Source organism: Podarcis pityusensis, assembly GCF_964106645.2.
Source record: "Podarcis pityusensis genome assembly, chromosome: 12".
NCBI classification, from domain to species: Eukaryota; Metazoa; Chordata; class Lepidosauria; order Squamata; family Lacertidae; genus Podarcis; species Podarcis pityusensis.
The window spans coordinates 49,137,483-49,160,152 of record NC_138037.1 but is presented as its reverse complement, the minus strand read 5'-3'; the positions used below and the strand labels follow the sequence as shown (position 1 = coordinate 49,160,152).

General features: G+C 42.4%; 1 protein-coding gene across 14 annotated transcripts in view; it reads right to left on the bottom strand.

Annotated features, from left to right (window-relative positions):
* TRAK1 (trafficking kinesin protein 1) overlaps nt 1–22,670 on the bottom strand; it is a 147,044-nt gene that overhangs the window by 11,750 nt on the left and 112,624 nt on the right. For 5 of the 14 annotated variants that reach the window (XM_080975771.1, XM_080975768.1, XM_080975758.1 and 2 more), the window contains 8 exons: nt 20,627–20,705; nt 19,659–19,789; nt 19,437–19,511; nt 17,436–17,573; nt 15,805–15,881; nt 13,975–14,211; nt 12,674–12,990; nt 6,477–6,692 (listed from right to left, as the gene is read on the bottom strand). In XM_080975771.1, the coding sequence (XP_080831897.1) occupies nt 6,477–6,692; nt 12,674–12,990; nt 13,975–14,211; nt 15,805–15,881; nt 17,436–17,573; nt 19,437–19,511; nt 19,659–19,789; nt 20,627–20,705 (1,270 nt within the window). Of the gene's footprint in view, nt 1–3,270; nt 3,349–6,362; nt 6,693–10,993; nt 12,991–13,974; nt 14,212–15,804; nt 15,882–17,435; nt 17,574–19,436; nt 19,512–19,658; nt 19,790–20,626; nt 20,706–22,670 lie in introns of those variants that run through there. The other 9 variants (XM_080975767.1, XM_080975764.1, XM_080975766.1 and 6 more) reach the window with 6 other exon arrangements.

The window sequence follows — 22,670 nt, the reverse complement described above, 5'->3', positions numbered from 1 at the left end:
CCATTTTGGAACCACTACTGTCCATCTGCGACATTTCCTTGCCTCTCCCCCTCCTCCCCCACCAAAGACAGAACCATCTGCAGCTGCACAAGATAGCAATTATGTCATATTCATTCATAAAAATATTGCCATATGTTAAGCAGAAAGGGAAATATATTTGCCGTAATTTTACAGTGCTGCAGCAAGACACAGTTGCCGGCACCCTAGATCATAACAATACTTTTTATAGTTTATTTAACGCGTCCTTAATTTGTGTTTAGAAATTGCTGTAGAGTGCATCTGTAGAACGCAAACTGGAACTAGCCATGAAGTATGTCACACTGCTTAAGATTCTCTTAACCCCTGTCCACATTTTAACACAATGCGTATTCTTACATACATTATAAAAACATGCCTTTGTCAAGCCTACAAAGGTGTGAGAGAGCAAGGCAAGCACTGTGTAGTTCTCTACTATCCAATCTAAACAGATATTCCGCTGGATCCAGAGTTCCAGGAGTAAAGTTCCATGCACAGAATGGGATATCCTGAGGTCAACAGATCCTGCAAAAAATCTTATTCAGAAGATCGGTAGACCTTCAGTATGGGAAATGGTGTAGGGGGCTACAGAGGGAGCTGGAGAAAAAAATCCCCCACCCCAATTTGTGGAATGGAAGGAGCGCTTTTGGGGATTGATACTCTACATCAGCCTCGCACGTAACGAATGAAATGTAGCCTTTTCTCAACTTGGGTCTCAAGGTGTGGCAGGACAAAACTCTCACCATCCCCACCAATGGTCAATGAAGATGGGAGCTGCAGTTCCAACAAAATCCAAAGAACCACAGGTTGAAGAATGCTGATGTAAAGAAAGCTGCAAGTCTTAAGGGCTCGCCATGTGGAGTAGCAGTTTATATCATCTTCCAGGGGTCTATTTCCTACATTGCATGCCTCAGAATATAGGCTGGGGTGCCAGGTGTCAACTCACCTGGACAAATACACCCTGGCCTCAGTAATTCATGCTCCCTGTAGATTAGACTAAAGCAGTGCATTTTTTTGTGGGGCTGCCTTTAAAGATGGTTAGGAAACTGCAATTAAATCTAAAATACAGGTGCAAGGCTGTTAGGCGGACTGAGCATTACAGTTATGTCACCCCCTGTGACATATTGCTTTGAATCCAGGTTCAATCCAAAGAGCTCTTTTTGGTCTTTAAACAAACCTGCGCATGACTCGGGATCAGGACGCTTGAGGAACTGCTTGTATCCAAATGTGCCTGCCTATAAACCAAAATCCTCAACAGAGGGTCTTTTTTGGGCTTTCCCTGTCATCTGAGAGGTGGCAAAGTGGCTACTGGGCAGGACCTTCTTGGTGGTGGCATCTTAACTATGGAATGAATTGCTCTCTCTCCCCAGGGAGGGTCATCCAACTCATCCAGCACCTACTTTGATGTAATTTCAAAATCAGGCAAAAACAAACAAACAAAAATCTCTATTTTCCCAGGACTTTAAATGTGTAATTTTAATTACTGGGAATGTGCTTAAGGGTGAGCGTCTAAAGTCCTGGAGGAAAAAAAATTAACACACACCATGCTGTACAGGGCTATGTGCATGCCTGTGTGTGTCTTTATAGTATGCAGGACAAATGCAAGAAAAAAATGGGAACAGAATTTGAGAATAGGGAAGCAAATATGTATTCAGCACAGTCACGTGAATAGAGATGGCAAATGAGGAAGGAGTATTAAGGCAGTTTAGAATTTATATGTATGAGAGGAATGGGGAAAAGGAGAGTACTTGTTGGTATCTTGAAAGCATGGGCTGTGGCAGAGAAGCCGTAAGGGTGCCACCACATTTTAACCAAGACCTCTTCCACACCCCTTGTGTCCTAGGCTGCTGGAGCTGTGCTAATTCTCCCCCTTCTGCCACGTGACATACTTTATGGTTAAGTCCCTTTGTTGCAAAGCGATTCAGAAATTCGAAGGACGTGCATCCAAAATGTTCCTTGAAGTACAACCCATTTCGTTACGACAGCAAAGATCTCATGATTGCATAGGTTCTGATTCAGTAAACAAGCCTTAGTAAGTTAGTGGTGTTAAAACATGCACAAAAAAACATGCCAGTGAGGTTTCCTGTGACTGTTGATCTTCCTCCTCCTCCTCTCAACATTTAACACGTCCCCAAACACATAGTTTAGGGTGAAAGGACATATACAACGGTTTGACACATGGTTTTGAACAGAGACATCACATCCACATGCCACTCCAAACTTCTAGAGAGGCTGAGAAAACGCACAAGGTCCTTTTCTCTTGTCACTACCATTTAGTGTATGACTTGAGGCATGCACACACAACACAACTAAGAAGACTCATGTGTAGCTATGCAGGCCTTGGGAGAAGGAGAGGGGAAACTTTGGCCTTCCAGATGTTTGGCTACAACTCCCACCAGCCTTTACTGTTAGCCACAGTGGCTGGGGTTGATGGGAAATGTAGTTCAGAAACACCTGGAGGGCCAGAGTTTCCCCATCCCTGCCTGAGAGAGGAATTGCCTGGATGAAAGTGAGACAGCCTGACAAGTGAAGGGGTCTACGCAGGTGAAAAGCGACTCAAGATTTGCCCCATCACACACAGTGTTATTTATGAATTCTATTAATGGTTAACACATAGATCTCAGGACAATGTTTTTTTAAAGAAATCTCTACATCACCTCTAGAACTGATGCTGATGCTTCAGGGATTAGGGTAAGCAAGGTAAATTAGTTAATATATAAGGGAGGGAGGGAGGGAGGGAGGGAGGGAGGGAGGGAGGGAGGGAGGGAGGGAGGGACTGGGCCTAGCAATCATGATTCTCTGTGTATCATGGAGAATAAGCAAAAGGTTAAAATATGATGGAGAAGATCTCAAATAACCAAAATGGAAAGGAAAAGTTATTTGGAGAAAAGTATCTGAACACTTGAGATGGAGATTAAAGTAAGACAGTAAGCGTAGCACTAGATGACAAATTAAAATAGACCAAAGCAATGCAAGTTTTAGATTAGGTGATTGTTCCAACTGTGAAATGCAGAGACTGTTGTCCCCGCAAGATCCACTTTATAAAAGACACCAATTTTGCTTTCCCGTAGAATTATATTAGAAGAATTCCAACTGCCCTGATAAAAATTAAATTAAAACTCATTGTTATGAATGATTAAGAAAGATAGGAAAAGGCTGCTAAAAGTAGCAATTGAGCCCAGTAAGAGGAGTGTAACATTGAGAACCAAAGGGAAATCAATTTCTAGAGCTCAAGGATGGATCCTGCAAATATACCACTAGGGAAACCTTGACAAACAGCATCCTCCAGCAGTCAACAGCGGAGCTTTTCACATGTCCGTAGCATTCTCTGTCCTTTGAACACAATAGGAAATAGTGAGCTTCCTGTAAATTAACAGTCTTTCAAAAAGAAAAAGAAAAGAGACAACCCAAAGGTTTCATCCTATGCAGTCCACAAAAAAACACATCTTATTACAAGGTCAGAAACACAGCTGCTATAAAACAGGCAAGGAGAATCAGGTCTTGCCATTGTGATTTGAAAGACAAAGCACAATAAAGAGCTAAACATTGGTCGAACGAACAATCACAAATCTGTTGCATAGAAGAGAACGAAACACCTACTTTTGTAGTATTAAGATTCTGGACAGGCCTACACAGATACGCTAGCCAGGGAGAAGCACCTCTAGCCCTCTGTGAGTCTCTGCCCTGGCTAGGATACTAAGAACAGACACCCCAAGTTCTCCAGGAACCGCAAGATCTCAAAAGGTCATCTTAAGTGCCGCTCCAAAATCTGAAGCAGGTACAAACTTCCGTCTACTCTAAAAGTTCACAATGTCATGAGACACCCCCTCTCAAGTCATCGGGCGCAGGCAGAGGATTTGGGGGAAGATCCGATGTGCTGAGATTTTCAGCAAGAAGAATCAGTGCAATACGACACCTGCTTCACCTGCTCAGTGCAATTGAATTAGCATACACAAGGGCTGATGAAAAGGACTCGGGACTTTCAGATTCTACGATGTGTGCGAGGAAACTAAAAAGCGGCAGTCACACATATTCTTCAACTGACACAAACACTTTCTGATATACATTTCATATTTGGGCAAATAATGTTCATTCTGTGGAAGCAGCACTCGATTCTGAAAAGTGCTGTGGACTGAACTACACACTCACTCACCCACCCAATTATTTCAGCTAATTATATAAGCTCCAGACCTGAAGGGTTTCCCTGAGTAACAAGATACATCAATATTCCCCTATTTAAAATGTATTTTGGTTTGTGAAATATAATAATAATAATAATAATAATAATAATAATAATAATAATAGTTATTTATTATTTATACTCCCGCCCATCGGGCTGGGCTTCCGTAGCCACTCTGGGCGGCTTCCAACAAAATATTAAAATACAGTAATGCATCAAACATTAAAAGCTACCCTAAACAGGGCTGCCTTCAGATGTCTTCTAAAAGTCTGGTAGTTGTTGTTCTCTTTGACATCTGGTGGGAGGGCGTTGAGAGTACTGTTTTATTCCAGAACAGTTAAAACTATCAATCTTCTCAGACAGGACCAAAAGGTCATGTTATAAGCATAGAGGCATGGCAGCACAGACGTGAAAATTCAGTTGCCCAACACCAGTTCTCCTGCAAAGTGCCTTAAGGGGGCAACTTCTCCTGTTTTGGCCTGACAGGAAAGTGGTGAGAAACCCAATCATGGCACTACAAAATTATTTCCCCTTCCAAACCCAAACTCCTTAAATATTGGCCCCGTCAAATGCCAGCTTCTTTGAACTGAGGGTGCTGGCCAGGACAGCTATGCTAGGAAAAGTTTTTTTAAAAAAACCTTCCAACCCAGACTGAGGCTCCCACCAGCGTGCAAAAGATATGTACAGTGGTACCTCGGGTTAAGTACTTAATTCGTTCCGGAGGTCCGTTCTTAACCTGAAACTGTTCTTAACATGAAGCACCACTTTAGCTAATGGGGCCTCCTGCTGCCACCGTGCCGCTGGAGCACAATTTCTGTTCTCATCCTGAAGCAAAGTTCTTAACCTGAAGCACTATTTCTGGGTTAGCGGAGTCTGTAACCTGAAGCGTATGTAACCTGAAGCATATGTAACCCGAGGTACCACTGTGGTTAGAATCAGAATTGCCGAGTTGGAAGGGACGACGAGGATCATCTAGTCCAACTCCCTGCAATGTAGGAATCTTTCATCCAATGTGGGGCTCAAACACACAACCCTGAGATTTAAGTGTCTCATGCTCTACTGAGCTATCCCTCAGTTGAGTCCTAAAGAATAACTGACCTGAAGGGACCTAATCCTACACACCGTATTTTTCGCTCTATAGGACAGACTGGACCATAGGAGGGGGAGAATGGGGGGGGGGAATTCTCCCCCCCCCCGCTCAGTGCCCCTTCAGCGAAGCGGCAGGAGAAACGGAGCCCCTTCCATTTCTCCTCCCGCTTCGCTGAAGGGGCGCTGCGCAGAGAGGGGAAACTGTGCAGCGCCTCTCCAGCGGAGCAAAGCCTGGAGAACAAGAGGGATCGGTGTGCACCGACTTCTCTCGCTCTCCAGGCTTCAGGCGGCTATCCGCAAGCCTTCGGAGTGCAGCGGGAACTCCTGCTGCACTCCGAAGGCTTGGGGATAGCTGCCTGAAGCCCCTGGAGCGCAGCGGGAGTTCCTGCTGTGCTCCAGGGGCTTCAGGCGGCTTCAGCGAAAGCAACGCGAAGCCAAGGAGCGCGGGGGGAGCTCTCCCTCTGTGCTTCGGAGGCTTCGTGTTGCTATCGCTGAAGCCAAGGAGCCTGCATTCGCTCCATAAGACGCACACACATTTCCCCTTAATTTTTGAAGGGGGAAAAGTGCATCTTTTAGAGCGAAAAATACGATAAATTATGAGACTATGCTTGTGTTCAATCACTAGGTCCTGTTTGCTTCCTCTTGCGATGAACAGCACTTCAAGAGCAACCTGGAGAAATAATATAGGCACTGAAACCCAACTCCTGCTTAACAACAACAAAAAATGATTTTTTTTTAACACTGTAGCTTCCATGTGGACACATGTATATGCAGACACGCAACACCAACATCTCTTCTCTCGGGACCTTAATTGAATCACATTTAGCAGCCTTCTCTTATCAAAAAAAGAAAACAAAAAATGAACCATGCACTTTTTTTAAAAGTACAGCAAAATCAATGATTTGTTAGAAGCAATCTTTTTGGAAACGGTCTCGTGTTAATTCCTGAGCACACGATTGTGCAGAAGCTACACATGAAGCAACACTATGGATGCTGCTCTGGAGAGACGTGAGAATGGCCCAATAATCAACATCCTGCAAACACGGCAGTTGTGCTGGACTTAATGAGGTTCCCTCACCAGACCCCTCATCATCGTCAGTCGCCGGTTCCTGCATCTCCTCTGGGGAAGCCTGAGAGCGACTTGGGGGATTCTCGCTGTCTGAAACAGTCCCTTGCGCTTGTGACCTCTCACCTGAGGTCTCCGTGTGATGCATCGACGGCGAGGTAGTTAGGCCCTTGTATGTAATGTCACCTGACTCGTCTTCTTCAAAATCGTTAAGGCAGTATACTTCGTCCTGGTCGAGGTCAAGAGTCCGGAAGCCCTTAGTGACAACCCCGGGCCGTGGGTCGAGAATGCCCCCAAGGTGAGGCTGCGCAAGCTGTTGCCAGTGGTGCAAAGTGGCAGAACCTTACGGGGAAACAAAACAACAGCAGAAAGTCAGAACCTTTGGGGATTTCCCGTTGTAAACTAGGCTGCTTAAGGACATCGCCACATTAAATCTCCACCTGCTTCAAACTCAAACTTGTTCTGTAAGGTAACTAACAATGGGGAAGTGCATATTAAGGTATTGCTTATGTACTTACTAAAAGAAAATAAAAAAATACTAGTGGGTGAAGAAATGGCTTTTGCAAAAACCCTTGCCAAAGGGAGAGACTGTTGTCATTCAGGTATTTTCAACAAGATTAACGCTAACTGTGTGTGTGCACCTATTTATGAAGGCCTATAACCTAAAAGGAAAAAAAAAACTCCAGGTGCAAGGAATAAGGTGCATTCCTGATCTGTCAAAAGTTTTAGGGAGCAAACCTTGTACAGGGGCATGTTTCTAGCAGTAACCCTGAGATTCAAGCAACACTATAGGACAGGAGTCACTATGAGATTACAGTGGACGCTCGGGTTGCGAACGTGATCTGTGTGGGAGACATGTTTGCAACCCACAGCACCCGCAACCCACAGCGCCGCGTCTGCACACGCGCGGGTTGCAATTTGGCGCTTCTGCACATACGCAAAGCGCAATTTAGTGTTTCTGCGCATTGCCAAGCGCCAAAACCCAGAAGTAACCCGTTCCAGTACTTCCGGGTTTCAGCGCGTCCATAACTGGAAAATGAGCAACCTGAAGCATCTGTAACCCGAGGTATGACTGTATTTTACAGTGTCTTGTGCTAGAAATGTGCCCCTGAGGAATTAATTTTTCCTGAAATGCATTGGGCCTGAAATAAATAAACACCTAGAATTTGTTCTTTTTTTGCTTTCTGATTTGTTTGTTTGTTTGTTGCCACTTGTTTTTGTGGTTGGCTTTTTGCCTTTAACCTAAAAGCAGCAATAAATAAATAGTAATATAACCTACCAAAATAAAAATGGAACCAATATGAACATTTGTGGGGAAATGGCATACTAAAACCCATAATGGGAAATAGTCAGAATGTATGAACATCAAGTATTTCTGGATTAGTTTGTGAAGACTGAAGGGTTGTGAAAGAAGCTGAGCAGTGTGCTATGAGAGGGTTCTAGAATTTAGCACTAGATGCTAAAAGGGGAACTGCTACACAGAATGGTGCAAACTACATCAACTACAAATATCTTTTAAAAATCCACACCATAATATCATTTTCTAATTGCAAGACTACCAAACAAACTTTTTTTTTGCACAGAAAATATGTTCCACTATACCTGTAGATTTGTCCTTGGATTGGAAAGATTTTGAGTGGGGGGGGGGAATGTGCAATATAAAGAATATCAGTACAAGTACTTTATTTTCTACTAATATTATAATTTCTAGTGTGGGGCCAAAATTCTGGTTAAGGAAAATGGGAAGATGACTGCTGTGTAGCCTCACATTAGGAAAAGGCTGAAACCCCTGTATTATATGAAACTCTGCAGATTCTACTAAAACTGGCCTCAGAAAAGATAATAAATTTGGTGATATTACTAGAAAAAATGAAAGGGTGGCCACATGAGCCAAATGCAGCTGTTTTGAGTCAGTATAATGCTAAATACTTTAGACTATGGGTAAAGTCTCCAGATGCTGTTGGACTACAACTCCCATCATTGCTAACCACTGGTCATGCTGGCTTGGACTGATGGGAGATGAAGTCCATTAACACTGGAGAGCCAGAGATTCCAAAGCCCTTCTTTAGATACATTCACAGTGCAATCTTATGCATTTTTACATGGAAGCAAGGTCAATGTGGTTTACTCCCAAGTAATCATGGTTGGGTTGCAGTCTCAGTTATTTCGATTTTTAAGAAGGAAGGGGAAAGATTGCTACTTTTTTGCATTTGTCCAGAATAAGGATGCCTATATAGGTCTAAATAAATAAATAAACTCAGGTGATTCTGTGTGCCCAAGGGGAAATGTGGGCTTTGTGTTTCAAATGTCTTTTGAAAGGTTCAAAAGTAGTGTGGGACATAGCATGCATATCTGCCATTCAAAAGACGGGAACCTTAAGAATTTTACTGGGCTTCCTAAAGCCATTGGCCATGTAATATGAGACATTCACCCACTCTTTAATACACAGATTTTGCTGGAGAAGGCAAAGAGATAAAAATTACCTTATTATCAAAAACAAAACCCCAATGAAACAAGCCATACAATTCCAGTGTGCTCCTGCAACTTTGAAAACCGCCTAATCTCTGCTGGCAATCAGTTTGAGCCCTTAATCTATATACTTCTATATAATCTATATACTTCTTATATAAGACAGTTCTTCGCTATTATTATGTCTCCCTAAAAAGGAACAAAACTCTTTCCTTTGAAATGAAAAACAGGAAATACAGAATGAAGGTTGCAATCCTATACACACTCACCTGGGAGCACGTCCCAATGAACTTAATGGGGCTTGCTCTGCAGTAGATGTGGATAGAATTGTAATGCTAGGTTTTTATTAATCAATATCAGTTTGAGGGTTTGGCAATCATAGCAGGCAATCACAGCAGATCAATCCACTGGATAGAGACAGCAAAGCGCAGGATTGCATGTGAAGCTGCAGGTGCCATGAATGAACTCCCCTGATCCTTATGCTCATCGCCTGGGCAATTTGCTGCTCCTGCGATACATTATAAGGAAGTCAAAGAAGGTCATTTGGCAGGGAGCGACACACAGGAGGAAGGGAAGGCAGAACAGAATTCGTAACCATCCTTGTGCTTCATTATTAAGATCTTCAAAGCAGGGCCCATCTTTCCAAGCACAACGTATCACAGAAGATTCAGAAAGGGAAATGCAGTTTAGAACAGACTATGATAGACAAAATCCATCTAGATTCCTCATGTGTTTATTTGATTAGGTATCTACTTGGGCTGGGGGGAAGATTAACAAAAATTAACAAATCAACTAAGAGGGCACTGGAAAACCACAATGGATCTTTTATTATGCCTTCCATTCAAAGCCGCATGGGCAGCAACCTGACAGCAGAACTTTGGCTTTCAGGTGACCATCTCAACTTAGCAAAACGACTCAAGCGCATGATGACCCAAGCTTAAATAATCCCATGTTCAAACATATACATGAGTGACGGATACTTTCTTTATGTTTCGGATGCTTTAAACTCTAGTTTCTTCAGCATTGCTCATAAAGGACCAGGAGAGTCATCGCAAAGATCACTAATGGCTATGGAACTTAAGCTGTCATATTTGACACCAGAATTACGGCATCAGCTGGCAAACACTACTAAAGTAAGGGCAACATTATTCCCTTACTTTTGCAGGCATTGTTGTACAAACTTTTTAGATGGTATAATATGGGTTTCGGAGAGTTGGAGGGGCCCATAAGCCGTTTCCCAAGCGTGTCATTCTCATTCAAGTGTCAGTCCAGTTTTTTATTCGAGACAGTGAGACAATGGTGGAGGAAAAAAATCAGAGTTCCATGCAGAACATTCACTTGAACAGGAATTGCACCAAGGGAAACTTGGCGTTTTCCCACGTATGGGGCTGTGGCAACTGAGAGCCTAATATTTATTCAGTGTCTATAAATATACAACCCAGTTTCATAATATATAAATAAATATTTGAATAAGTATACAGTGATCACTGGACTGATAGGTACCTTTCTACTGACTTCATTATATAGTGCCTGCAGTTAACTAATATTATAAAAAAACAATTATGCATGGCTTTTGGAGATGATGGTGGGTGGTCTTTAATAAAAGACAATATTAAAAATGTTAAAATAATGAAAACTTCTCTCATAGAATCATAGTTGGAAGAGACCCTTAGGATCATCTAGTCCAATCCTCTACAATGCAGGAATATGCAGTGGTCCCTGACAGGGATTTTTACTTATAATAGAAATGGAACTAAATAATCCACTACCACTAATAAAAATTTTAAAAAAGCAAAAACACCCCTCACTGAATTTGTTTTTGTTTGCTGCTGTAAGTATTTCCTTAAGAAACTGACAGGAGTGAAAAGTAATAAAAAGAAACTCTGTGCAAAGTGTAATGAATTGCAGTTGGATGAGAAAAGGTCCGTGTTTCTTCCAAATTACTTTCCCTTCTTCTCTTGCAAATTTCAATATCATTTCCTCCCAAAATAAATGTTTTTTTAAAAATTATAAGGGCTCGATTCACTCCTCAACAATGAATGCATGGTAAATATTTTTTAAATGTGAAAGATGGCCAGTAATATGAATGATCTATACAAGAAGAAGAAGAAGAAAAGGTTCAATACACAAAGGGGGGTGGAAATAAAGTGAAAAATCAAGAGAGACAGAGAAAATGGAGACTGAAAGTTTATTGAAGAAGAAAGCAGAGAGATAAGTGGATGACAGAAACCTATTACAATGATAAGAACCAGTAAAATGAAGGTTGGTTGTCTGGAGAGATTTAAGAATTTTATGTGGGCATCTTAAGAAAGCTACAGAGGGTATTTCTTTCTTGACTTATTTGAGCTGCAAGCACATGCTACTTTTATGCACACACACAAAAATTATTTTCTCACATAAAAACGAAACATAGTAACATGTTCTATGTTGTCAGACTGGTCAAAATAAGATTGATATTGCTATTGACCTGAAATAGCTTATGTATTAAAAAATGAAAACAAGTAATGAGCAGCTTTACTTAAGTTAGAAACCCCATGACTGTAATTCAAATACACAACTAAGCATTTCTGTGCGACCTTCAATTAAGTGGGACTTAAATTTATACTGGACTGCAATATAAACGTCTCTCAGTGCCTTGAATTGAAAGAATACTGACATCCTAGTCCTGAGTTCAGCCTGACAAACGCTGTGAGGTTCGTTAGTAACAGCCACTCTGAAGGCAGCAAAACAATTCAGATACAGTGGTACCTTGGTTCTCAAACGCTGAAAACACGGAAGTAAGTGTTCCGGTTTTTTAATGTTTTTTCAGAAGCCGAACATCCAAAGCGGTTGTCGGCTATTGTTTCCAGGGCGCCTGCACCAATCGGAGTTTTTGAACATTTCGGAAGTCAAATGGACTTCCGGAGCGGATTAAGTCTGGTGCTTTTGTTTTTGCTATTTATTTTGCATTTTTGTTTTTGAGGCTTTTTCGGTTCATTTGCTTTTGTGACTGTGTGGAACCCAGTTCAGCTACTTACTGATTGATTGATTGATTGATTGATTGATTGTGTGACTGCAGCAATGGATAAAAGCCCCCCATTCAAACAAGGACTATCATCAGTGCACGTAAGGGAAAAAATTCATTTTAATTTTTATCATCTACAATACTGTCTTGCTTATTTTATAGTACAGTACATTGATTATTGATGTCATTTTATGGATCAATGGTCTTGTTAGATAGTAAAATTCATGTTAAATTGTTGTTTTAGGGGTTGTTTTTAAAAGTCCAGAATGGCTTAATCTGTTTTGCATTACTTTCTATGGGAAAGCACGCCTTGGTTTTGGAATGCTTTGGTTTTGGAAGGGACTTCTGGAACAGATTAAGTTTGAGAACCAAGGTGCCACCGTGCAAGTGATTTGGAACTGTTGCCTAGACACCTACTGGTAGGACAACCGTAGCAAGTAATTGAGTAGCTTGCACAGAATGTAAAGAAAAGAAATGGTCTTCTACAAGTTGCAGTTTAATGAATCACCACACGTCTCTACAGGTCTTCTCCATATTAGTGCTACTTCCCCTACTCTGCAGTGTTCTACAAATATGTGAATGAAATTAGGAATTCAAATGCCATTTACTGAACTATAAAAATATACCACTGAAATATCTTAGAGTGTACACAACACACTTACTCCATAGATTGCTTACTCAAAAGCAACAAAATCTTTTTCTCAGAAGAGTTTAAACAAGCAACGTGGATGGCTGTCTCTAAAGTAAAATGAGTATGTGTTACAAAGATTTCCCGCTTCCTGCTGATGGAGAAGAGACCATAGAAAGTCACTAAGGAGAACAGATAAAGGCCTAGGCGCTTTGTTATCACCTTCTAAGGGCTTCACAATCTGAAGCTTCTCTGGGAGGTAAGAGCGACTGCTGATGGACATTCCTGAATAGCCAGTAAATTCGGAAAACCTGGAGTGAGTTCCCAACGACATGATACTCTCCGTTGGAGTAATGGAGCCACTGTGGAGTTCACCCTTCTCGGCCAGTTCCCTCAGCTTCCTTTCCTGCTCTTCTTCAAAGAACCTCCTCTCGGACAGGTAGTTCTCCCTCCGAAGAGACAGCCTTCGAAGTGCCGTTTCCAGGTCGCTAGAGCCAGGGGTTCCTGGGGTTCCAGGTTTTTTGTTCTTTTCTTCATTTCTAAAACAAGGACAAAACACACTTAAATTTACACTGTGTGTACAAGCAACAGGAAGGGGGGGAGACACCCAAAATGCCAATATTTGAAATGCCATCAAAACTGCTCTGAGCTCTCCGTAGCCAATTAACTGCTTCACCAGCAGAATATAGTAGTCTAGATTTGAAAATATAAATGGCAGGCCTAGGAATGTGCAAGGTTGACATCTTCATAGAGCTATGCGCTGTATTTAGCAATGTGTTTCTCAAATTCTTTTTAGCATCTCTTATTGTCCGCTTGCATTTTTTTTGTTCTCTAAAACTGTCATCAGAATTTCAATTTTGCAGCTATGTAAGCTAAACACACACACAATAAGGATATAAATATAGATCTGCATGTATGCGAAAGGTAGGTCAGGCATTTCCTAGCATAGAAAATCATTTTGGGGATTGCACACATTTCAAAGTAACCAAATCAAGTTGTACTTGGGGCTCAATGTGGATGATGGGCAGATAATTAGAGGAGGAAAGCCTCACAGTTACAAAAAAGTCAAGAATGACAAACCCCCAAAATGATTTAAACAATTCTCTTACTAGGAGGAGGATGTGTCAATAACAGAAACCAGTTAACAGCAATTGTTAAAGGAAATATAGTCATTAACACAAGCATGATTTGCCTGAACCATACCACACTGGTGTTAAATTAGTGAACATTAGTTTGCAAATTTTAAGGTGTCCAGTAATTTAAGACAACCCAATATAGTTCACTTGTCCTGTGTTAGGAGGCTGCAGCACAACAATATATGAAAATCAGGTTTCTTCTGAATATCTCACTCAGATATAGCAATATTGATCCTTCTTACAATGTTAGGCTAGCAATATTGAGTATCCTCATAATGTATGGCTAGTATAGCATCCAACATATAGCACAAGTCACTGAACAGAAGAAAAGAATTAGGAAGTTCTTGTTCTGGAGATACAGCTAAACTCTAAGTATACATTACTGACCCAGAGTCAGTAGAGTCAGTTTCTAGGATGATGCTATTAGTCTTGTTGTCTATCACAAAATTGGAAATGTCTCCTCCATAGAAGCTGGATCGTGGTGTGCTGACACAGCTAGAAATGACCGAGTTCATTGCTGAAGACTGGTTAGACCCAGGGATGTTCATTGGAGAGGGAGTTAGAGATCTCTGCTTTACCACTTGGTTGATGTTTCGCACGGCATCAAAGACTCTCTTGTGATGGCTGACAAAAGACATAAGCAGTTAGTAACCAGCAAAATAAAACCCACTGCAGAGAAATTGTCTGCGGGGACATCATATTATATTAAGCTCAGCTTTTGTAAAAGAAAAACATGGTCTCAGAGATTAGCTTTGTGATTATGATCAAGAGAGAACAAAATCGGACAAATGGTTAAAAGTCGTTCTACGGAAAGGGGAATAGCTGTAAGATACTAAAGTTTCCCCAAAGAATACTTCCCATTTTCCAGATCACTTACTAAATGACCCTGTTCTCTTGAAACTTGGCCAAGACTGTACCCCAGGATGAAACGGGGAATAATTATTGGGCTCAAATGCTTACATGCTCCATACCAACTATCCTGAGAGAAAGCAATTAACTGAACCAGAAGATCCTGTATTGATCCTGGGATCTCTCTTACTCTGCAGCATAGCTCTGGTTAGAAAAGCAGGTTTTGAACAGCCAGGGAGATCCTCTATGGAAATAAAATGTGGGATCTCCTAAACTCGTTGCATTCTCCCTGTAGCAATAGTAACATGCAGTGGTGGTTTGGGGTTTCTTGTTTGGTTTTTAAGATAAAAAATGCCCACAAAATGCGCTTGTGCATAAAACGATACAGCAGTAGGCGGTAGGCAGCTTGGTCAACTATTGCCAGCAATGAGGAAATCAAGCATTTTCTTGTGACTTCAGGATAAAGCAGATGTTCTAGTTGCCACATCATATATATATATATATATATATATATATATATATAACCAGCACCACATGGTGAACTACTTGCATACTGCAGCTTTGCCACATGGATCAGGAAATTTCTTCTAAGCTATCATAGCTATTTTAGGGACCATTTCCAGTGATCTGATCCTGTGGTCAAACACTATGGATACCACCACACAGCTGCCTCTGCATGCCAGCCAAAGTATATGCAGTGGTCCTGAGCTACTTCAATGTTGTATGAATAAGCACATTTTTCATATCCTGCCTTTGCTCCAGGGACCTCAAGGAAGTACACAATGGACTCCCAGCAGTTTCCCATCCAAATACCAATCTGACTTACACCTGTAGAGCTTCAGCTATACATCATGTCTCTTGAGATAATGCTACTATAAAGTTGTCTAGTGTGTCCACATATACAAGCTTAAGCACTCTGACACTTAGCAGCCATGTTTCGCTATTTCTCAGTACCACTTTCTCACTTGTGCAGAATAAATATAGGAAGTTTTTAATTATTTCCTCCTCACTATTTAGCTTGCAGTTTGAATTTTCATCTGTGTTAAGAAGACGGATAACCAAAATAGTGATTTGACACTATTCGAGGTGCAAATAACATGTTTATTTTTCCAATTTTAACTATAATGCTTCTGAAAAACATTTTATTTAACTTCCCCCAAAGTTCTTTAAAAATTGGCCTTTAAAATATCCTTAAGCTTTCTTCTCAATTGCTTTCCTCTCCAACAGAGAGGGGACCATTTCTAAGTAATGAGTTCAGGTCTACCTTCCTTGCTAGAAAGAAATGAGATGGCATTCTTAATTTGGGATTGCATAAAAAGGTTTGATTTCTACTTTTCTTATTAAAATATCACAATGCATCAGTCATACGTTAAGTCAGGGCTGTCAGGATCATCCAGATGCAGTTCTTTTCGCATTGACCCTTCAATTTCTGCTGCCAAGGAATCCTGTTAAGACAATTTTAAATGGTGTCACAGCATGGCATTAACATGTATGTCTATTTTCGTAGTACAGTGGTGCCTCGCAAGACGAAAATAATCCGTTCCGCGAGTCTCTTCGTCTTGCGGGTTTTTTCGTCTTGCGAAGCAAGCCCATTAGAGGTTTAGCGGCTTAGCGCTACAGTATTAGCGGCTTAGCCGGCTTAAAGATCAGCTGATAAGCGGCTTAACAATCAGCTGATAAGCGGCTTAAAGATCAGCTGATAAGCGGCTTAGCATCAGCTGATAAGCGGCTTAAAGATCAGCTGATAAGCGGCTTAGCATCAGCTGTTAAGCGGCTTAATGATCAGCTGATAAGCGGCTTAGCATCAGCTGTTAAGCGGCTTAAAGATCAGCTGATAAGCGGCTTAGCATCAGCTGTTAAGCGGCTTAAAGATCAGCTGATAAGCGGCTTAGCATCAGCTGTTAAGCGGCTTAAAGATCAGCTGATAAGCGGCTTAGCATCAGCTGTTAAGCGGCTTAAAGATCAGCTGATAAGCGGCTTAGCCATCAGCTGATAAGCGGTTTAGCGGCTTGGGAAAAAGGGGGGGAAAAGGAAAAAAACCCTGCAGGAACTCACAAGACATTTTCATCTTGCGAAGCAAGCACATAGGAAATTCGTTTTGCGAAGCACCTCCAAAACGGAAAACCCTTTCGTCTAGCGGGTTTTCCGTCTTGCGAGGCATTCGTCTTGCGGGGCACCACTGTATGCAGTGATGCTGATATACTCATAGCTGTCAACTTACAGATTTGAAAATAAGGGACCAGCAGCCTCAAAAATAAGGGATCAGCAGCCAAAATAAGGGATTTTCCAGGCACAGGTAAGTTCAACTTCTGAGCCCCTCCGAGCCAAAGGCAGAAAGCCCAGCCAGCAGCCAAACGAAGCCCCCAGCCTCAAGGAAAACCACCGTCACCTCTCCGCTGGGAAGCGCTGAGCAAAGGCGAGTCCCCAGGCAACACGGCCGATTTGATCAGCACAAGGCATGCAAGCTCCACCCCCCCCAGTCGTTCTTAGACTCCTTATTGGGTGAGCAACGCAGCCAAGCAACACAGTTGGAGCCTCCCTCCTCCCTGGCCGGCAGGGAGGGAGGGAGAGGAGCTGCTTCCTTTGAAACCCGGGAAATTTAAGGGACATCATCAATAAGGGTCAGCAGCGGGACATGGCACTGGGATAAGGGACTGTCCCGCCAAATAAGGGATGCTTGACAGCTATGGATATACTTGGGGCTTCTTTTATGGTAACAGAAAGGAACCATTTAGCTAGTCTTCCCCTATGAATAGCTCCAGCCATTGCTTGCATTTCACTATATCACCAATACTGCAATTATTTCCAAAGTGGGTTTAGTAGCACCCACAACCTCAGACCCTTCCTCTGTTTAAGGGAAGATTCAAGGCAATGATCCAGATTCTCCTCTCAATATGTACTGAAATTAGTTTTGGGATCTATTTCCTAATGCTAATCAAACTTGCGCCACTGCTGGCATGAGATGTGTTTCTCAGAAATGACTTTATAAGGTTTATTACCATGGGGAAAAGGCCTAAGGAGTGGTAACGGCGTGATATGGCATTTGGCATCGTCTTGTTCCGAAGGTTCTTCAGCTCTTCCTGCGCCTCGTGAAGCATTTCCATGCACTCTGCATACTTGTCTTCCAGCTCTCGTAACTGCAATGCACACAGAATGGAATTTATTTCCAGGAACCTTGGGCTATCTAAAAGCTACAGAAAACTATGCAAATGAGGAGGGGGGACACTTTTAAATAAATAATAAAAAGCTAAACATTTATGAATTGTACGTTCCACATGTACGTTTAGTTCTGTCTGTATCTATTTTAATTATGGTCCCAGCAATTTGCCATTGAAGAGACTGGGATTCCGTTGGGCTCTACAAGCTGAACAACTGATGCAAATTGCATAGAATCATCGTCGTCTTGCAAAACTTATTCGATAAAAAGCTCCGCAGAGCCCAGAAGAGCCATCACTTGATCATGGAGACTGCACAGGTTTCTTTCGGCCTTGCAGACAAATTTTAAAGCTGTCCGTCTGGCAATGAAAGACTAGCGCCTTACTTTTAAATGAAAAAACAGAGAACGCAAGAAATCAGAGTCTGTCCTTACATACACGCACTTGGTTTGGAACTCTCCTAGGGCCATGTTTTCAAAGAGCGAAGTCCAAGGATTGAACAGTTAGAAGAATATACAGCTTGATGCTGTGCAAGGTTAAGTGTACTGAAAGACCACTGACATCTCTGGGCTTAAGCATGCTCACATTTGCACAGAACTGGGCTGCAAGCTATCCTCTTTTACTTACAATTCTTACAGCAAAGAATTGCATACATATTTTTTTGGAAGTAAATCCCATTGTGTTCACTGCAATTTACTCCCATGTATATAGGATCACAATGGGTATATAGGATCACAATGGATGTGGGTGGCGCTGTGGGTTAAACCACAGAGCCTAGGACTTGCTGATCAGAAGGTCGGCGGTTCGAATCCCCGCAACGGGGTGAGCTCCTGTTGCTTGGTCCCTGCTCCTGCCAACCTAGCAGTTCAAAAGCAAGTCAAAGTGCAAGTAGATAAATAGGTACCGCTCCGGCGGGAAGGTAAACGGCGTTTCTGTGCGCTGTTCTGGTTCGCCAGAAGCGGCTTAGTCATGCTGGCCACATGACCCGGAGGCTGTACGCCGGCTCCCTCTGCCAATAAAGTGAGATGAGCGCTACAACCCCAGAGTGGGTCACGGCTGGACCTAATGGTCAGGGGTCCCTTTACCTTTTATATAGGATCACAGCCTTAGTGTTTCTTTTGTTTTGCAAATCCATTTATCCTGGAGATCTGTGATCCTTACTTAATTCACAGCACAGAAGGCTCAGCCATCAGAGGCCTGTCTGGGGGTAGGCCTAATCTTAAAAGTTAAAGGCTTGCACCAAGGGAATAGTCCATTGCCAAGTCTACTTCTATGCTCAGTTTCTTATCCAAAATGCCATTAAGCTTTCCAAGGACAAAAAAACATCCTTGCATATATCAAAGAAGAGGTTTTTTTATTTCAGATGAATACTGTATTTAAGGTTTTAAGCAATTTCATTCCTATAGGTCTGAAATGACACTGTGTGGACCCAAGGAAACTGAATTCAAAAGCTATCACAAATATGCTCATCTCTTATTCAAATTACCGTATTTTTTGCTCTATAAGACTCACTTTTTCCCTCCTAAAAAGTAAGGGGAAATGTGTGTGCGTCTTATGGAGCGAATGCAGGCTGCGCAGCTATCCCAGAAGCCAGAACAGCAAGAGGGATTGCTGCTTTCACTGCACAGCGATCCCTCTTGCTGTTCTGGCTTCTGAGATTCAGAATATTTTTTTTTCTTGGTGCGTCTTGTGGTCTGGTGCGTCTTATAGAGCGAAAAATATGGTATTCTTCTGCCATGGGACCAAATGCAACGAGGCTACAGCATTTCAAGGCTACTGATATCAACTGAACTGAAAGCATCTCTCTGCTCCATAACCACATAACTATTAGAGAGGCACACTCACTTCTGCTGTGAGCTGCCTTTGGGCATCTTTAGCAGCTCCCAGATGTTGGACGAGTTCTTCATTCTCCACCGTACACTGAAAAAAGACAAACATCACAACAGATTAGCCACCCCATGCTTTCTCTTCCTTTAAAAATATTTTAACAGGTGTGGGAACAGAAGAGGCTCATCAGAAAGGTGGCACGACATTAGCTATTTTGCTTATTACTTTAATGAACCTTACAGCTTTTGCCTTTTTCTGCAAATCCACTATCTGAGAGAGAAGGTGAGTGATTTCCTCCTGCTGTCGGGCAGCGTCGTCAGTTTTCTTGGCCAACTCTTCAGAGATACTTGCAATCTGGATGTTTGCATCTCCTTAAATAATTAAGAAACCATTGTAAGAATGAGCTGGCATGGAAAAATACCTGGCATCGCAATTGCTTGCTAAATCAATATAAACAAGGTACTACTATAAGCTAAGAGGGACGCGGGTGGCGCTGTGGGTTAAACCACAGAGCCTAGGGCTTGCCGATCGGAAGGTCGGCGGTTCGAATCCCCGTGACGGGGTGAGCTCCCGTTGCTCGGTCCCTGCTCCTGCCAACCTAGCAGTTCGAAAGCACGTCAAAGTGCAAGTAGATCAATAGGTACCGCTCCGGCGGGAAGGTAAACGGCGTTTCCGTGCGCTGCTCTGGTTCGCCAGAAGTGGCTTAGTCATGCTGGCCACATGACCCGGAAGCTGTACGCCGGCTCCCTCGGCCAATAAAGTGAGATGAGCGCCACAACCCCAGAGTCGGCCACAACTGGACCTAATGGTCAGGGGTCCCTTTACCTTTACCTTTACTATAAGCTATCGTTGAACAGAGAGGCAGAGAAAGAGAACATGCAATCTGGCATTAGGAAGGTTTTTCCAACTGCTGCAGGGCCACATAGAAAAAGCCATTGCCATAAATATTGTTGAAGTGTTACTGCAATTGCAGGGTGGGTTTTCTCAATATACAAGCAGTGTAAGGGAACAGGGACAAAACAGTTCTGAAACCAAGTGTTGTAGGTGCATTAGTTCTCAACCCAAGTGCTGGGGCTGCTGATAACTTAAAGCAACACACACCAACTCCCTTGCATTGCACACAAAAATGGCACAAACTCCAAAAGAAAACCCTTGTATGAGAACATTCTGATTATTCTGTCAAAAAGCAAGGAAAGAAGAAAACGTACTGAGCTCCTTCACACAGTCGTTGACAAGCTGCTGTTCTTTCTCTTCAAAAGAAATGGTTTCGGTCTGCAGCTGGCAAGCCTGTTCAAAGTATTTTTAAAAAAATAAATAAATTCCAAAATTAGCATTGTGTTAACTTCTTGCTGGATCTAGCCTTGTAAAAAGGGTGAAACTTTCAACAGCAGACCACAATTCCAGGACATCAGCAAACACAGCCTTTCTCAACCTTGGGTCCCTAAATGTAGCCAGCATGGCCAGTGGTCAGAGATGATGGGAACTGTAGTTCAAAAACGCCTGGAGATTGAGAAAGGCTGAGCAAGCAATTCATAGTCTCCCACATCCCTCTTGTGACTATGTGGAACAATGACTAGTCATGACCACTAGGTGTCATCATTGATTTTTGATATATACATAGGCAAAGCTTAAAAGATTAACATCTCCCCCCACCCCCAACTGTATTACCTGGGTTATGAAGGCGCGCAAAAGATTTTAATGCAAAGACTATGGGATAATGCACACAGTGACTTGCGATCTCAATCACACGCAGTCTGTAGTCCGCTGGCAGTAGGAGTTCAATATGGGTATGTCTTTAAGTTAACATCTTACATCAAAAACTTGACAGTACCAAACTACCGAAGACTTTTCACCAAAGCCAGACTAAATGTCTTTCCCTCTGCAGTGTTGGATGGCAGGCTGAGAGGAGTTCCCTACCAGGACAGACTTTGCTCGTGTGCTCTAGACATCGATTCCATAAAGCATATTTTGTTGCATTGTGCAAAATATGAGCAGGCCAGGGCTGAACTGATACTACCCTTGCTGGTATCTTTCCCGGGAAAATCAGAGGCTCACTATGTCAGGTTCCTACTGGAAGACCGGACAAATGCTAGAACGTTAGCAGTGGCAAAGTTTTTATCAGTGGTTGCAAGAACAAATGAGCCCTATATTATAAACAAAATGCTTGATTAACCTGGAGGTAGGCTGTATGAATTGTGTATTGATTTGTAATGATTTGTTGGGTCTCTGGACCGTAATAAAGATTGATTGATTGATTGATTGATTAACATCAAATTTAATGGCTGGAGAATATATTCAGGGGGAGAGTTAAATATTCACTATTAAAAGCACACCCCAAACACAACACACACAAAAAGATTTAATAGAAACACAAGTCTGCAACATACTTTGGTAAATAAAGCTCAAGGAAGGGTTGTACTTGTAACTTCTAGCATGATTAATAGTTTCTTAACATTTACAGTGCTAATCTTGGGAGTGATGCTTACTTAAGAAGCTATCGCCATCTTGACTTTTCAGCATCACTATCAAATGAGTGTCCCTACTTATATCAGATGCTGCGCATTACAACCAGCCTCTAAACACTATGCTAATCCACTATGTTACAAAGTGCTCATTCCGGCTCTCACAGTGGGGAAACTGTTTTCAAAACTTCGCATGAACAGGAAAACTCTTTCCTGGCCATGCAATGAACAGTAAGCATGATATACTAAGGGGAATTCCAAAGGGGAGCAGGCTAGGTCCATAACACAAACTGAAATAGTCTCAATTTCCACTGGTGCAGGATACATCTGCCTTGTGTCTTTAGGTTTATGGAAATGTAGGCCTTCAGACACAGAGCAAATCACCCTTAAGCTAGTGTACACAAACAGATGGGGTGGCAAAGCCATTTGTAGATTCAGTATGGGTGGCAAGTTTTTCGGGGGGGGGGGGAGAAGGACCCTGTCAGGACAATATATCTATTCTGTGCTCCTTCTTCTCCTCACTGGTCTCCACTCCCCGACCCCCAATTGCTCATAGTCAGTGGTAGTTATTCCTCATTCTTGCCATGATTGCCATTGGGGTCACTTGTTCTCTCCCGGGTGATGATCACAGCCAGGAAGAAAAGGAGCACCAGAACCAGCGGATAAGCCAGCAGATCCCTTCATCTCACCCTCATGGTTAGTTGTCCAGTGAGAGAGCAAGAGTGAGTGGAAGCAGCACAGAAGATAAGCTACTCGCTTCTTTTGTCCTCTCCTTTTGGGTCCATTGAGG